The sequence below is a fragment of the Eucyclogobius newberryi genome, unplaced genomic scaffold (genome assembly GCF_026437365.1).
Source record: "Eucyclogobius newberryi isolate DKJ021-1_F unplaced genomic scaffold, fEucNew1.0.hap1 SCAF_1, whole genome shotgun sequence".
Lineage (NCBI taxonomy): Eukaryota > Metazoa > Chordata > Actinopteri > Gobiiformes > Gobiidae > Eucyclogobius > Eucyclogobius newberryi.
The window spans coordinates 30,983,845-30,999,336 of NW_027315723.1; the positions used below are offsets into that span (position 1 = coordinate 30,983,845).

General features: G+C 45.9%; 1 protein-coding gene across 1 annotated transcript in view; it reads right to left on the reverse strand.

Moving 5' to 3' along the window:
• Positions 1-1,048: 1,048 nt before the first annotated feature.
• The window catches only part of man1a1 (mannosidase, alpha, class 1A, member 1), a 143,408-nt gene continuing 128,964 nt past the window's right edge, over positions 1,049-15,492 (reverse strand). The window contains exons 8-12 of the mRNA XM_072443547.1: positions 10,410-10,525; positions 8,300-8,519; positions 7,370-7,542; positions 6,416-6,531; positions 1,049-1,345 (exon numbers count right to left, since the gene is read on the reverse strand). Coding sequence (XP_072299648.1) covers positions 1,219-1,345; positions 6,416-6,531; positions 7,370-7,542; positions 8,300-8,519; positions 10,410-10,525 — 752 coding nt within the window. The 3' untranslated portion in view covers positions 1,049-1,218. The remainder of the gene's footprint in view (positions 1,346-6,415; positions 6,532-7,369; positions 7,543-8,299; positions 8,520-10,409; positions 10,526-15,492) is intronic.

The window sequence follows — 15,492 nt, forward strand, 5'->3', positions numbered from 1 at the left end:
CACGAGCGTCACATCCCTCTGTGACCTCTCGCTTTAGGCGTGAGCGCTCCCGTGTGGTCAGCGAGGGTGCTGCGGCCGCACGGTGACGCTATGACGCCGTTCTGTGGTCGAGCTCGGGTGAGAAACGCGTGTGGTTGGCCCCTCACGGAGGAGAAACGGTTTACAGTGTGTCCTATTCAAGTGGATGGAGCGACACGAAGAAGCGTCTGAGCCACACAGAGGATCAGAATCTAAGCTCAAATGTGTTTGGATGTTCACGATGACTTTCCGCAGTGATGTCGAGCAACTTCTTTCATTTGATGCGGAAGTACCGAGAATCTCAAGACAACTCCGACAGTCTTAGTGCAGCGTGTGACTTTTCTCCTCTAGAAAAGTCACACGCTGCACCTTAAAGAGTCAAATTAAACTCCCAAATACTTCTCTTTGGACCGCAGACAACAGGACCAACTCTGATCCAGCAACTGAGAGAATGAATGAAAACATAACAGTAAATCGGAGCAGAAATATCTCGGATGAACGCCATACAGTAAGAAACTAAAGATTCAAATGGCAAACGATGTTCACCTTTACACAATAACCGGTACGACGATGGCGTGTTTGTAGTTTTGCTCAAACCTGGAATGACCAAACCCCTTTAGGAACATAGTGCAAATGCAGAACAACCGTCAAACCATAACTTTTAAGTGGGGAAAAGAAAGAGAGTCGGCGGCAGTTAGACCTCCAACTCCCAACGATTTAGAAGTTTGGTTTCAGTCTGCGAGTTCATCCGAAGAGCCGTGGAAAGCACCGGAAAGCTGTCGGAGAAAAGCGTCTGTGGAGTCAGTCTTATGATCCTCAAAAGGCTCAGGCAAGAATCCGCGGCGGGCAGATGTTGCTTCGGGTCTTTGACTTAGAGACGCGGCACAATACCGACTGTACCTCCGACGAATCTCTTTAAAACAATCCCGAGAGTCATTTACACGTCGTCCTCCTCTCTGAAGATATGTGTGGGTCTTTTATTACATTCTAACTGCAGTATCTGGCAGTGAAGGCCCAGCGTTGGACCAGGAAGAATTACAAAAACTTCAAAACAAAAACAAAAAAAGATCAAATCCAACTCCTCATTTCATCATCTTTATATAAAAAACGAATCCGCTCCGGACGGGTCCCGGGGCGACGCTGGGGCGGGCTCAGTTACACAGGATAGAGAGGTTTGTGCTCTTATTGTGACGAGGGCCGTTACTCCACCTCGTTGGGTCTGTCTGTTTTGTCCCTCTTGATGATCGGTAGCGGGTGGGCCTCGGTGTTGAAGACCCAGTGCTCGAACGCCATGTGGGTGTCGTCGGAGAACAGCAGATACAGATACCTGCCGACAAAAGAGAACCATCGTTTAGTTAGCTGATGCAATAACTCGCGCAAACATTAGCATCGAACGAGCATAAAAACCTTTCTTAAAAACGTGAAAAACAGAACTAGTTTATTTTACATTTTACAACGCGTTCAGAGCATACCAATTATTCACCGCCATGAGTGTATAAGTGCCTTTCAGCGGCCAGAGTGGAGTCGCTGACAGCAGCTAGCATGCTAACAGCGCACTACCTGGTTTGGCGGATTGAAAAAAGCTCTAGAATTCAATGCAGACAGCACACGGCGGTCTCATTTTGAACAGAAGAGCTGCTTTTACACTATATCTGCACCAAGGTAAGAACATTCACAATCACAACAAAAATGTATGGGGTTTGGGTGAGACAATATTACCGTTAAGTCGCACCTTTTTCATAGTTTTGGCCAGGGTGCGACTTATACTTATATTTATACTTATATACTTATACTCTATATACTATATGTGATATTATTTGTTATTTTCACACTTGCAACTGCATTTCATACTCATGTTTTTTTATTCTCTATTATGCATTTTTTGGCTGGTGCAACTTATAGTCCGGAAAATACGGTAACTTTATTTCATTAAGCACCACTAGATATCGAGTCTTAATCCGGCCGTCTGGTTCTGTGTAAAAAACGTGATTTAAATTTGTTTTTCCTTCCACACACACGTCACTCCTGCAAGCGCCTTCAGAACAATAAGTATTTAAAGTAAGTATTGAATGAAGGCTTCAGAGTTTTGGTAGCACGGCAACCTGAGCGCGGGTAATGTCATTCAAAACGCCCCGTTACATAACAAAACAACACATAACTGAATAACATCAACATAATTTACAAGAAAACAATGCTATTAATTTCAACCCATCTTCCACACGTCTTTTAATCAAATCACCGACGCTTCCTTCCAAACTCTTCTGCAATGAGTCACATCACAGCTAATATGTTACAGTTTAGAGCGTATGTAATAGGATCTGTGGATGCAAGTGAATCAGTTTAATTACCGCCGCAGAGTGATAATACTGTCGTAGAACCGCGGTGCGCAGAGGGTGATTTTATGTATCTGCACGGCCTCTCGCCTGTACTCCGCCGCCCTCTTAACCCACTAAACGCCACGGCCCCCGTATGCGGGCGAGCGTGCACCTCAGCGTGGGAAAAGGCGACTGGTCGTGTTCGACGGCTCGTGAAGCCTCGGGACGCGCGACGCAGCGAGAGGATGTTTATTGTGATGTTCAGCGACGTGAATGTGGTCGGGTGTGAAAAAAGGTAGTCCTCATGGGCTTGAAGACTCCTGACATGTTCAGAAAAGAAAAGTGATCAATTGTTCCCGAGCTGAAAGGTGACGTTAGGGTTGGGTAATATTAACTGATCTTAATATTCTTTTTGAGCATCCAGAGTACGATATTCCCACAATATTATGTCTTTAAATGTATTAGTTGAAGTTTATTTATCAGACAAATGTGAAATGTCTGTACGATTAATCACAAAAGAGCAGAAATATCTCCTTATGCAGCAGTTTTTACTATATATGCCGTATTTTCCGGACTATAAGTCGCACCTTTTTTCACAGTTTTGGCCGGGGTGCGACTTATACTTATATTTATACTTATACTCCGGAGCGACTTATATGTGATATTATTTGTTATTTTCACACTTGCATTTCATACTCCAGTGAAACTCGCATATGTTTTTTTCTTCTCTATTATCTATTTTTGGGCGACTTATACTCCGGTGCGACTTATAGTCCGGAAAATACGGTACACTCAATATTCAAATTTACATCATTTCAAAACAACATTCACGACATTATTTACATTTTAACATAAGAGAGACTAATAAAAAGGAGCTTCACTAAACTATTTTATGTTATTCTTCTTTTAGTTTCAGTCATTTCAACCAAAAATATGAAAAAAACAAAAAAAACAACAACATTTAGTTTTAAAAAGGGAAACAAATAATTCCCGTTGCCCAGCGCTCGAGAGGTCTCCAAGTTGAAGCCTTGAAGTTCTCGTCATCGTCCGATCGATTTCCAGTTCTGACAATATGCTGAATGTCTTACCCGCTCTTCACCCCCTCTTCCTTTCACGCCATTTTACCCATAAAACAAAGCGTACAGACCAAAAGAAATGCACTGCGTTTCACAATCAGATGCCCTTCCTTCCCGACACAGCCCATGATGTATGATCCAGGACTCACAAGATGAAAGTTGTCCAAGGCGTTTGATGCACGTCTGAGGTCAGAGCAGATTGCATCATGGGGGCGCGCCGTAAAACAAGTGATGAAAGCGATCTCGGCGCTGAAGACCGATTGTCACGGGAGACGAGTTTATGAAAGATGGAGTGATGTAATCGTGCGGTCAGTCTTGCAATGACTTTTACAACAAAACGGCGAGAGACGAACAAAGTGCATTCATGGCGAAAATCAGAAATGTTTCTTATTTTTCACCTTTCAATTCATTTTTGCATTACCATTATTAAAATACGACTATGAATATTTGTTTTTATAGTCGACTGGTCCGCAGGTGAATAAAATCAAGACGAATAACAATATATATTTAAAAACACGATTAAATGGCAGGTAAAGTGAGTACCTGACATAATTCACATAAAGTAACAGTTTTGCTCAAAATACTGTATTTTCCGGACTATAAATTGCATATTTTTTCATAGTTTTGGCTGGGGTGCGACTTATATTATTTATACTTATATACTTATACTCCGGAGCTATGTTGTTATTTTCACACTTACTCCCGCATTTCATACTCCAGTGCAACTTATATATGTTTTTTTCTTCTCTATTATGCATTTTTTGGCTGGTGCGACTTAGACTCCGGTGCGACTTATAGTCCAGAAAATACAGTAATGTTACAGTTTTGCTCATATTACTACAGGACACTTTACTGCAGCCCTACTTTACACAACCAAACCATAAAGACTCAAATATTGCTGATTGTGTCGTATATTTGGCCCCGTTCCTCCGCCTCTGAGCGCCAGCGCCTCTAGTGGCTAAAAGTGTTAAGAGTTATTGAGCTCCGAGTGAAGTTCATCCTCGACAGGGACAGAGATGATTCCGGCCTGGTGCTAAACGGATGGATAGTCTCTAACGTCTGGCGGGGTCCGTGATGCCGTTATCGCCTTTATGACGCCCGTTGACTGATGGGGCAATTATTGCGGCGCTGTCCGGGCTGGCGGTCAATTGCTCCCATATATCCGCCCGCTAGTTGTCCACGGGCAGCGCTTAATGTGAAATGATGTTAATGAGACGTTTCCATTTGCTGCTTTTCTATCGGGAAACATTCAGGCATAAACAACAGGAATATTTCATGTTGATTTTGGCGAGACGTGCCTCGGAGTCGGTCCAAGGAGAGATGGGAAAACCGCCAACGGATTTGACAAAAAGTGCGTCTAATCGGGCATTATTTGTGAAGATGAAAGGCAGCTCGTTTTCAGCATGTGTTTGTTAATTTAACTTGGAGTCAGTGTCCTCATCTGTGGACGAGTGTGGACAGAGGGAGTGAGGAAGTTCCCTGTGTGTTTGAAGTAGTTTATTAAACAAACTGAATAGTCCTGCCCTATTCAGCAGACTTTATAGTGCACTCAATCACGGGACGACGGGGAGAAAAAAAAAGAAAAGAAATGTCAGCAAAACTCAGATTAAAATGTATTTCTGTTATAAAAGGTCAAAGCCGTCTCTACATATTTAACGACTAACAATCATTATACAAGCTTTAACATGGATCACACTTCAGACCTCAAGCAAACTGGTTTATTCAACTTTTCGTCAGTGATTGTGATCTTTTTACAGCTCATGCTAAGGCGAACGGCTAACGCTAGCGGTTTTACAGGTAACGTTTACTTATTTAGTCGAGTTTTATGGGTCAGCGGTGCTTTGTTTTAACGCTCGTCTGCTTTCATTCTCCTGCGTCTATTTAGTGCCCAAAGTAGGGAACGGTGCTATATCACTACGCTGTGGCCATCACCGTAGCAACAAGTGAACAAATGCTCTCTACTAGCACTAACTTCATGAAGGAAAAAAACGCTTTATGATCTCAATTTGCAAGGTGTGGATGCAAGAAATATGTTTTATTATTATCGTTTGATGAGATGAGTTTAAGAATATTGATCTGTCCACTCTTTTTAGTGTGGAATGGGGGTGTAGAGCGGGGAGAGACATTCAGGAAATTGCCAGAACCGGGAGTGGATCTCGAAACGCTGAGGCTGACACAGAACCGGGCACGTGCGTCGCCACCTAAGCCGTTACCATTAAGCTTTATAGACGGTATAAATGGAAGTGATTTAGAGGAGGTTTATTCTCGCTAGTCGCAACTTAGACATGAACAACTCTCAAGTCAGAATATGAAGCATCGTTTGAAGAAGGTGATAAGTTCAGACATCTGACATTATGACTTTTGATGAATTGGGAACATTGTGAAGCGGGAACGCCCCACACGAGCTGCCGTATTGAAAATATGTCTGACTTCAATCCCAGCAGGCGACAGAGGGCGACTTCATGTGTGTATGAGTGATTAATGAGAGTAAATGAGTGTTGCAGAAGTCCTTGTGCCATTAGACGGTTTAAAATACGGTCTTCAGGAAGTTTGACAGGAGGAAAAATGAAGTAAACTGTGTAATGTTTTAAAAGATTAAACAACATCAGATCTAAACGGTAATGATTTTAAATAATTATAGCAAAATAAGCAACAACTTCCAGTGAGTTTGCTTTTCTATTGCAAAAGAAAAGTGAAAAGTGTGGATACTTCTAGCAGACAGAAGTGAGTTTGATCCTTGTCTACAGCAGCGAGTCACTGTAGATAAAACAAAACACATTTTGTGGACATTTACATCTAAGCCCTGCTTGGAACGATTCACTTCAACTTTAAAGTTTGTCAAAGTCTTTCAGAATCTAGACTTCCTGCAGGGCAACAGGAATCAAACACTGTACACTTGACATGTGGCACATGTGGGACATGTTGTCACGGTGATTCCAGGAGCGCTGTCCCGAGGAAACGACAGGACAATCATCTGTGAGTGAAAGGGACAGACACAGGTCTTACTTGAGTGTTTCGGCTAAGAAGAAGCTCTGCTGAACGTCGTCGTGGTTTGGAGAGGCGGCGTAGACGTCCCTCAGGCCACTGTAGCCGCCTTCTACTTTACAGTGCTGCTCCAGAGCCTGGACCACACAGACATACAGCCACATGAGCTCTAACTTTACAATCAACTTTGAGCATTTGTGGTTGAAACCGTTTGACTCTATTCTTCCTTGAGCAATAACAGTAAAGCCGTCTGACGTTTATGCTTTGCCTTTGACTGAAGATAATTTAGCCATTTTCCATTTCAATATTTGGTGAAATATGTGAGAGCGGCAGAGGAACAGCACATCAGCATGTAAACTAACACAGATGACTTTAATAGCTATAACATCAAACACAAATGTGTTAAAATAGTTAATTTAATAGTGTAGTTCAAAGGTTTTTAAATGTTATAATTGCAATTCACATTTTGAGTTCTACTTTTCAGATCTGTTTTGCTTAGTGTCAAACATTAGCCAATTGAATGTTTGTGACAGTTGTGATGTTTCATTAAATTATTTATTTAATAATTTCATAATGCATTTAAATAACTATTAAAATATTTAATTGTTTCATAAAATTAATTAATTGAACATGTATTTATTTTTTGTATTATTTGCTTACATTTAATTGTGTATTTACTTATTTCATTTGGACACAATGAATCCTCCTCCATACGGCTAGGGCTGGGCAATAACGGCAAAAATGAACATTTTGGTGATTTTTGGAGTATCCTGATAACAATATTCAGATCAGATCAGTCTTTTTTAAAACATGTCTTTAAATGTATTAGTTGAGGTTCAAGTATCAGAAAAATATGAAAAGTCTGTCAAATTAAATCACAAAAGTGCAAAAATATCACCTTATACTTTTTAATTGAAAGTTTACAACACCACTTTTTAAATTTGTGTTTCTACACACCCCCCCACACCCACTCACCTGCACAGCCTCCCAGCCCCACTCCCTGTACTTGGGGTCGTGTGTGAACCTCCACATGTACATGTACGTCTCGATGACTTCCGGGCGCAGGATGAAGTACTTCTCATTCTGTCGAGTGGCAATGGCCTCCACTCCTCCATCAAAACGGAAAGCCTCTGGACCCAACTTCAAAGCTAAAAAGATAAAACATCATCAAACGAACATCACCGAAGAGAGTGCGATGAATCAGGAGCACCCGCACTGAAAAGCTGAAAGATGCTAAAAAGCATTTACCTCACATGCAACCAAATGTGCAGCAGCGCGATAAACGGTCCAATAAAAACTTGAATGGACATTAATGTTTTTCATGGCCAATGCATTTCACTGCCCTATGATATCCCAATGGGACCAAAAAAGACTAAACCAGAACGAAAGAGTATTTAACTTACCTATATAATCTTAACTAATGTATGAAATGTGCTCTACAAATAAACTAAGTAACATTGGCGATAGAGCTCCCCCTGCAGGTCCCTTGTGACGTAAAAGCTTTTTTCTTTTATTTCTTCTTTCCTTCTTTACCATAATAAGACACACAAATATAAAAAAGAGCCAGGGTCTCTCAGCCGAGTTCTCATGGTTTTCTGCCTGTGGACAGCAGGGGGCGACGACGGACACTTTAAATGCTCCAAAAACACATATTTAACCATCACAGGGACTAAACAAAGACCTTCAATAAGGTGAAAATGCTACTCAGTTCTGCTTCAACCCTGAAACAACATGTTGGACATTTGATTTGGCAAAACCAGTGCCTATATTGTATGTCCGCAATTTCACATCCTAAATTCTGAGCATAAAATTCACAGTGAATCAAGCAGAGCAAATAACAAACACATTCAGGGTTAAATATTCAGAGATAGAAATCTCGCAGTATTTAAAATTCAAGAGAGCGACCTGTGCGGGCGTACGACTCGTGGCAAGTGCGGGCAATCTCGGCCGCCAGCTCCATCTGGTGGCCGGTCTTGTCGTTGGGCGCTCCGTCGGCTCCCAGTGCGACCATGCCTCCGGCGAAACAGGTCAGGTGCCCCATCTTGTGCTCCAGCAGGCCGCCCTTCCACTCCGCTATGTACGTCAGGCCGCTGCTCGACTTCCTCATCAGGTTGGTCTCGATCGCCTGCAACGGGAAGCGAAAGAGCTTATGTTGTTGTATTCTTGTTTTGTCTCGGTTAAATGAGCTAGAGCTAGCGTTAACCGTGGCTAGCGGCTCTTCGTTTGTGTTGAAAAGCCGCACGTTGATCCACTCTGCGACCTTTTCCCTGCGGCTCGAACGGGCGGGGTTTCAGAACATGCCACCGCTCTCCCATATTTCAAAATTGATCCGATTTGTTTTTGTCTCGAGTTGTCAGGCTAAAACTGTACCGACACTGACACTATTTCATAAGGCTTCAAAGGTCGTCATCGGGACAGTGGTTTTGAAATCAAGACGTTCCCGCTGCCATCTGGAAGTCATTTTTAAACTGAAGGGACTGGTCTGATAATGCAGAAGGAGTTTTAACCTGAAGCTGCTCGTACTTGGATTACCTGGAGGCTCACTTTACAGTTGTTCAAACATATTGTTCTTTCTCTTAGGGCAGGAATAATATAGCTCGGGGCAGCATAAATAATAGATTACCAGACTTGGTTAAATGAGATATTGCGCTGACTCACTATTTCATATATTTATACAGCTGCACCACGAGATCTGTATACGAAACCAAACGGGGACGTTCGGATTCACGGGCGAACGGCTCTAACCACCGAGCCACAGTTGTACCATCTCATTTAAGTTTCAACTTTGTGCGCTGTGTGCAATTTAGGGGTCACAGTTGTGTTTCTCCGAGTTACACAATCAGCAGTCAATCGGCCTCCTCCAGCTGAGACCTAGCGTAAGTAACCACTGCTTGCGTTTGCTTAGGGACTTTTGCCCTTCTCCGAATGTGCGGGTTCATTTCAGGAGAGAGGGTTTGTTAGCTCAAGCTCATCCGTCTTCTACAAATGCGTTTCCCCCTGTGCGGTCTCTGTTGGTCTCCCATCTGCCAACTTCTCAAGATAGCAGTAAAGACATGTTATTAACAGCGTAAAACATATAGCACAGTGTTTAACTGGAGCATAAAAGAGCAGCACAGGAATCCAATACTGTTCCCTGTGATTTGAACAAGCGCACAAGGAGGTTTGTCATCTTTTCCGGGCACTATCATCCAACAGCCTTTGATTTGGACTAAGAGGGGGTCGTGCTGTGGGGAAAATCTATGCAGAGCACTCTAGTCTATAGTTTAATAATCACACGCTGTAAGAGGGTGTGCGTCTCTGTGTGTTTAATGGACGAATGCGCAGAATCCATACATCATCTGTTTTTGACCAGCGTGTCGTGCGAGGGAGAGAATCGTTTATCAATGTTGTGCATGAGACGTCGCATACGGGTCAAACGTTTGCATCGATTACTTTTTATACAAGTAGAAAGTAGAAACTAAAAACAAACGAAAACAAAAATACAGTATATCACAGACTTGGCCATATGTGAATCAATAAAGAGATGTGATACTTTTACCATAGTAAATATCAGTCTTATGCACTTATTAACCTGCTGACGATTAGGCCTGATACAGGGACATCCTTAACCTGTGCTAAACTAAAATATGTTTTTATTGTGTGGATTAACAACATGCATTAGAATTTCACAATGTCCTTAATATCAGAAAAAGAAGTAAGTGTCTAAAACCACAAGTTATAATAAATGTATGTCAGGCCATTTGCATCTTCTCCTCACTCCTCTCCTAAAACCCCGCCCACATTTACGTCTCTTTTACCCTCCCATAGCACAGTTAACCACTTTGACTCCATCCGCCGAGTGCGTAACATGCAGAGGAGGAACACAGTCACAATAATACTTAATTCTGATGTAATTTCTTTCCTACTATAATATCTATTGGCTCGTGGGAACTTTATGTACAGTGCAATACTTTCCATATCTATTATTTTATGAAATATATGGATTCATCTTGACATTAACTACGCATTTGTCTACCTGTAGCGCTTCGTAGTACAGCTTCTTGCCATCCTCGTCCGTTTTGTCCGACATGAGCCAGGCCTTGAGCAGATACTCGTAGAAGCTGTCGCCGAGTCCGCCCACCGACACGTGATCTGCAACGCAAGGCAAACGTTCAAACTCTCAAACCACTTTTATAACCACATCCCCATTTTGTGCAAGTCCCGGGTTTGACCTGAATGCCTCATTTGCCTCATTCATATGCATGTGTCATTATGAGAGTCCAGACAGTGCGTGCGGCCCACAGATTAAATGTCAAAAGCCATCATTTTGAAAAGGAGAGGGAGACGGCGCGAAACATGCTCAGGGTTTAAAGCCACATCTGTGAACCCGCCCACTTGAAGCTGATGCTAACGCGCAGAGAAAATGCTGCAGAGACGGACGACAGACGCAATAAACGGAGATAACGTTACGGAAAGAGTTCTTCAGTTTTAATAGCGAAGCAAAAATGATGACAGTTAAAAAAGCATACATTATACACAAGGGCTGTCAAGATCATTTGGTGAATCGTGAAAGAAAAATGAGCATTTCAATGTGGTTTGGTTGACAATCGTGAATAGTAATGAGAAACGCAGCAAAAGTTATGAGCAACTCCATTGGCCCCTCGACATGTTCTTTTTGCCCTCCATTGGCCCCCTCGACACGTTCTTTTTGCCCTCCATTGGCCCCCTCAACACGTTATTTTTGCCCTTCATTGGCCCCCTCGACACGTTATTTTTGCCCTCCATTGGCCCCCTCGACATGTTCTTTTTGCCCTCCATTGGCCCCTCGACACGTTCTTTTTGCCCTCCATTGGCCCCCTCGACATGTTCTTTTTGCCCTTCATTGGCCCCCTCGACACGTTCTTTTTGCCCTCCATTGGCCCCCTCGACATGTTCTTTTTGCCCTCCATTGGCCCCCTCGACATGTTCTTTTTGCCCTTCATTGGCCCCCTCGACACGTTCTTTTTGCCCTTCATTGGCCCCCTCGACACGTTCTTTTTGCCCTCCATTGGCCCCCTCGACACGTTCTTTTTGCCCTCCATTGGCCCCTCGACATGTTCTTTTTGCCCTTCATTGGCCCCCTCGACACGTTCTTTTTGCCCTCCATTGGCCCCCTCGACACGTTTTTTTTGCCCTCCATTGGCCCCCTCGACACGTTCTTTTTGCCCTTCATTGGTCCCCTCGACATGTTCTTTTTGCCCTCCATTGGCCCCCTCGACATGTTCTTTTTGCCCTTCATTGGTCCCCTCGACATGTTCTTTTTGCCCTTCATTGGTCCCCTCGACATGTTCTTTTTGCCCTCCATTGGCCCCCTCGACATGTTCTTTTTGCCCTTCATTGGCCCCCTCGACATGTTCTTTTTGCCCTTCATTGGCCCCCTCGACACGTTCTTTTTGCCCTTCATTGGTCCCCTCGACATGTTCTTTTTGCCCTCCATTGGCCCCCTCGACATGTTCTTTTTGCCCTTCATTGGCCCCCTCGACACGTTCTTTTTGCCCTTCATTGGCCCCCTCGACACGTTCTTTTTGCCCTTCATTGGCCCCCTCGACACGTTCTTTTTGCCCTTCATTGGCCCCCTCGACACGTTCTTTTTGCCCTTCATTGGCCCCCTCGACACGTTCTTTTTGCCCTTCATTGGTCCCCTCGACATGTTCTTTTTGCCCTCCATTGGCCCCCTCGACATGTTCTTTTTGCCCTTCATTGGCCCCCTCGACACGTTCTTTTTGCCCTTCATTGGCCCCCTCGACACGTTCTTTTTGCCCTTCATTGGTCCCCTCGACATGTTCTTTTTGCCCTCCATTGGCCCCCTCGACATGTTCTTTTTGCCCTCCATTGGCCCCCTCGACACATTCTTTTTGCCCCTTTGTATGTTACATAGTTTTATGCTTTCGTGTTGCCTTGATTTTTACTGTGAAGCACTTTGGTCACCGCGGGTGATTTAAAGGTCTCTAAGAAGAAAAGATTGATCGATAAAGGTTGAACAATGAGACAACATGAGCAGCTTTCACAATCAGACTCGTAGGCGACCACTTTCCTAGCGTTTCTGAGAATAAATGCCACGCTTGAGATATCTGAGCATCTTCAATATCGAGTGTACGTACATCGAAGTTAAACGCGTCAAAGATATTTTCCTGAGAACATTAGGCTGCAAACCTCCGCGGGTCATCATTTATTCAACACAAGCGTTCGCCGCTCCACTCCGTTATGTCTGTCAAGATGAAAACCTCAGCCTCAAATGGCCATAAAGCCTTTTTTGTGAACCATTTCTTTCCCTTCGTATTTGTGAAACTTGTCATCTCTATTCACCGTGCCTAATTGAACGCGCTGTGCTTTGCATAAAAACACGCGCTGTACCCAACTGTCAGCTAATGTCGGCCATTACCAGGGAGATTTAAAAGGTTTATTCAATACTTCATCAACTCACATCAGGGAGGAGATGCTACATGTTTCAATATATGAAAAGGAGACAGACGGCCGTTCAAATGTCTGATCACATCATGTTGAAAAGATCTTCGCTGAGCTCATGGCGTGCGAAGGTGAAGACAAACTGCACTCGAAAAACAATTTTACAATACAAAATGAAACACATATGATTGTCCTACTCCGTCTCCTTGTGGCTTGGGAACGTTAACTGTGTTTTGAAACCGTATCCAACGACGTGCGTTTGTTTTTCTCTGATAACTCTTAAAAGCCCAAAACACAGATACAATTGAGCTGATACGGCGCATTGTTTTGTTTGCCTTGAGCTTTCCGTTTGGATTTTTCACACGCCTCGTTTGAAAAATTCCCTTCGAATACGACAAATGCGCGCAATCTATGACAATTAACCTTCTTTGTGAATACTACAAATCTACCGTATTTTCCGGACTATAAGTTGCACCTCAGAAGCCTCTTATGACGACGACACGAACAAGGCCGTTTACGTCGCCCGGATCGGCGTCACCGGGGCCCCATCCTGGAGCCAGGCCTGGGATGGGTGCTCCATGGCGAGCGCCTGGTGGCCGGGTCTTACCCCACGGGGCCCGGCCGGGCACAGCCCGAAAGAGCGACGTGGGCCCGCCCTCCCGTGGGCCCACCACCCGCAGGAGGATCCATAAGGGGCCGGTGCAGAGAGATCTGGGCGGCAGTCGACGGCAGGGGCCTCGGCGACCAGATCTCCAGACACAGAGACTAACTCTGGGGACATGGAATGTCACCTCGCTGGGGGGGAAAGAGCCTGAGCTTGTGCGGGAGGTTGAGCGATACCGACTAGATATAGTCGGCCACACCTCCACGCACAGTTTGGGCTCTGGAACCCATCTCCTCGAGAGGGGCTGGACGCTCCACTTCTCTGGTGTTGCCCGCGGGGAGAGGCGGCGGGCTGGTGTGGGCTTGCTGATAGCCCCTCAGCTCAGCCGCCACGTGTTGGAGTTTACCCCGGTGAACGAGAGGGTCGCGTCCCTCCGCCTTCGGGTGGGGGACAGGTCTCTCACTGTTGTGGCGGCCTACGGGCCGAACAGCAGTGCAGAGTACCCGGCCTTCTTGGAGTCCTTGGGAGGGGTACTGGACAGTGCACCGACCGGGGACTCCGTTGTTCTACTGGGGGACTTCAACGCCCACGTGGGCAATGACAGTGACACCTGGAGAGGGGTGATCGGGAAGAACGGCTTCCCCGATCTGAACCCGAGCAGTGTTCAGTTATTGGACTTCTGTGCTAGCCACGGATTGTCCATAACGAACACCATGTTCAAGCACAAGGGTGTCCATCAGTGCACATGGCACCAGGACACCCTAGGCCGGAGGTCAATGATCGACTTTGTTGTCGTGTCATCAGACCTCCGGCCGCGTGTCTTGGACACTCGGGTGAAGAGAGGGGCAGAGTTGTCAACCGATCACCACCTGGTGGTGAGTTGGATCCGCTGGCGGAGGAGGAAGCCGGACAGACTTGGCAGACCCAAGCGCATTGTGAGGGTCTGTTGGGAACGTCTAGTGGAGCCCTCTGTCAGTAGGGTATTCAACTCGCACCTCCGGGAGAGCTTCTCCCATGTCCCGGGGGAGGTTGGGGACATTGAGTCCGAGTGGACCATGTTCTCCGCCTCCATTGTTGATGCGGCTGCTCGGAGTTGTGGTCGCAAGGTCTCCAGTGCCTGTCGTGGCGGCAACCCCCGAACCCGGTGGTGGACACCGGAAGTAAGGGATGCCGTCAGACTGAAGAAGGAGGCCTATCAGGCCACTCTGGCTTGTAGGTCTCCGGAGGTCATCGACGGGTATCGGCAGGCCAAGCGAGCCGCGGCTCGTGCTGTCGCAGAGGCAAAAACCCGGGCCTGGGAGGAGTTCGGGGAGGCCATGGAGGAGGACTATCGGTCGGCACCAAAGAAATTCTGGCAAACCGTCCGGCGCCTCAGGAGGGGGAAGCAGTGTCTCACCAACACCGTTTACGGTGCGGGTGGAGGCCTGGTGACCTCGACTGGGGATGTCGTCGGACGGTGGAAGGAATACTTTGAGGATCTCCTTAATCCCTCAGTCACGTCTTCCGAAGAGGAAGTGGAGACCGGGGACTCGGTGGCTGGCTCATCCATCACCCAAGCTGAAGTCACTGAGGTTGTTCGCAAACTCCTCGGTGGCAGGGCTCCGGGGGTGGATGAGATCCGCCCTGAGTACCTAAAGTATCTGGATGTTGTAGGACTGTCTTGGTTGACACGTCTCTGCAACATCGCGTGGCGTTCGGGGACCGTGCCTCTGGACTGGCAGACCGGGGTGGTGGTCCCTCTGTTCAAGAAGGGGGACCGGAGGGTGTGTTCCAACTACAGAGGGATCACACTCCTCAGCCTCCCGGGTAAGGTCTATTCCAAGGTACTGGAGAGGAGAATCCGACCGATAGTCGAACCTCGGATTCAGGAGGAGCAGAGTGGTTTTCGTCCCGGTCGTGGAACACTGGACCAGCTCTATACCCTCCATCGGGTGCTCGAGGGCTCATGGGAGTTTGCCCAACCAGTCCACATGTGCTTTGTGGATCTGGAGAAGGCTTTCGACCGTGTCCCTCGGGGTGTCCTTTGGGGGGTGCTCCGGGAGTACGGGGTCCGGGGCCCTTTGCTCAGGGC